Genomic DNA, 1756 nt, shown 5'->3' with positions numbered 1-1756 from the left:
CCCGGCGCCCCTCCGCCGCACATACCTGGTGTCGTCAGCCACGTTCCTCACGAACAGAGACGTGTTGGGGGGGCGCAGGTAGCGGGACATATCGGCGGGGTGACTCTCAGCCGGGGGCACTAACGGGCTCCGCAAACCGTCCGCACGTCCTGCGGCGGCTCCTCACACACGCAGCCGAAGGGCTCCGCTACAGCCACCGACGCTTCTCGCGAGACTTCGCTCCCGCCGCCTCCCCGCCCCGCCCCCGCGCAGCGCCGGCCGGCAACCGCTCTTTCCCGCGAGATCGCGGGGCGTGCGCCTGCGCACGCAGGCGGCTGGGGCTCGCGCCACCGCAGCCTCGCTCTCATTCATTGGCTTCTCGCGCCGCCTCTTCCTTTAACTCCAACCCGCCCTTTCTTTCTCTGGCACTTAATTTTCCCGCTCTTTTCCGCCTTGTCTAAGCCCCAAACCGGGAAGCCGATATTGTATCCCTCACGCCGAACTCCATCATTACGGCTAGCTGCCCAAATCCCCGCCCCCACCCCCACCCCACATTATAATTGGAGCACACCGCCAAAAAATCCCCTTCGTCCAACTGATGCCTGTTTCTTACAAGCTCTTGGCCCGGAAGGGAAGACTTCAGCCCCTCGTCAGGACCTCGGCGGCGATGGTGTCCCTCGTTGGGCTGGCTGACCCCAGCCACAGATGTGTAGGTGGAAACCACCGGCCGCTCCGCGGGAGGATGGAGTGCCTTTGTCCTCCCGCAGAGTTCCAGTCTCGAAAACCCACTGGGTCGGGATCGACTCGGCGGCAGAGAGTTCGGTTCGGTATTGAGTAGAGGGACTTGGGCAGCTAACTGAACGGCGGGCGCTTGGAATCCACTACGTGACAGTCGCCGTAGAAATTAAACTCAAAAGACCAAGAACCCGAACAACCCGCCGCAGTGCCGTCGATTGGCATTCTTAGCGACCCTTTCGGAGACTAGAGAACTGCGTCATTGGATTTCCAAGGCTGCTGTCGGGTAAACCGTTGGACTGACTTAACTGTAAGGTCTGCGGTTCAAACCCACCTGCCCCTTCCATTTGGCTGCCATCAGCCAGCATCGTTCCAGACCTGAGTTTACTCGATCTTTACAGAAACAGACTCTCTGGGGGCTGGGGGGCTTGCCCTTGGACCTTTTGTTATGCAGCTGAGACCGGAACAACCCCTGTACTAGAGGACTCTGGAGATTACATGTTGAACAGCTAACTGCGTGGTTGGCAGTTCACACCCCTGCCTCTGGGGGAGAAAAATAAGTGTGTTCTAATGAAGATCTACAGCCTCCACCTTGGAAACCCTGACAAGGTGGCTATGAGGCTTGAGGGGGAATTGCTTCCATTGCAAAATGGTTTTGATTTTTGATGTACAGTATAAGGTGAAAGGGAAGTAGGCCTTCTCACAGCTCCCCTGGAGAACACAGCAGGACAGCCCTTAGTGTTCCCTACACTGTCAACCTTTGAAGCCCTATCTTTTCCCCAAGAAGCAGCGGGTGAGTTAATCGCCTGCCCTTCTGTTAGCAGATGAGCACTTTATCACTGGCACCCTGTAAAATATTAATTTTATAGGACTAGCTACATAATTTGCCAGGCCCGGTGCAAACTGAAAACAAAGGAACCGCCCCCTCCTTTTAAAAATCATTTTATTGGGCGCGCTTACAGCTCTTATCACAATCCTTCCATCCATTCATTGTGTAAAGCACATTTGTACATTTGTTGCCATCATCATTCTCAAAACATTT

The 1756-nt window shown here is 55.7% G+C and overlaps 1 protein-coding gene across 7 annotated transcripts in view; it reads right to left on the bottom strand.

Moving 5' to 3' along the window:
* SRSF10 (serine and arginine rich splicing factor 10) overlaps positions 1–184 on the bottom strand; it is an 11643-nt gene extending 11459 nt beyond the window's left edge. For all 7 annotated transcript variants that reach the window (XM_013005357.2, XM_004705105.3, XM_004705103.3 and 4 more), the window contains exon 1: positions 26–184. In XM_013005357.2, the coding sequence (XP_012860811.1) occupies positions 26–90 (65 nt within the window). In that variant the 5' untranslated portion in view covers positions 91–184. The remainder of the gene's footprint in view (positions 1–25) is intronic.
* Between the last annotated feature and the right edge of the window lie 1572 nt (positions 185–1756).

Source organism: Echinops telfairi, unplaced genomic scaffold (genome assembly GCF_000313985.2).
Source record: "Echinops telfairi isolate 266 unplaced genomic scaffold, ASM31398v2 ScPeMD7_7457;HRSCAF=8495, whole genome shotgun sequence".
Taxonomy (NCBI): Eukaryota; Metazoa; Chordata; class Mammalia; order Afrosoricida; family Tenrecidae; genus Echinops; species Echinops telfairi.
The sequence above is the reverse complement of the archived record's forward strand: the minus strand, read 5'-3'. Positions and strand labels throughout refer to the sequence as shown.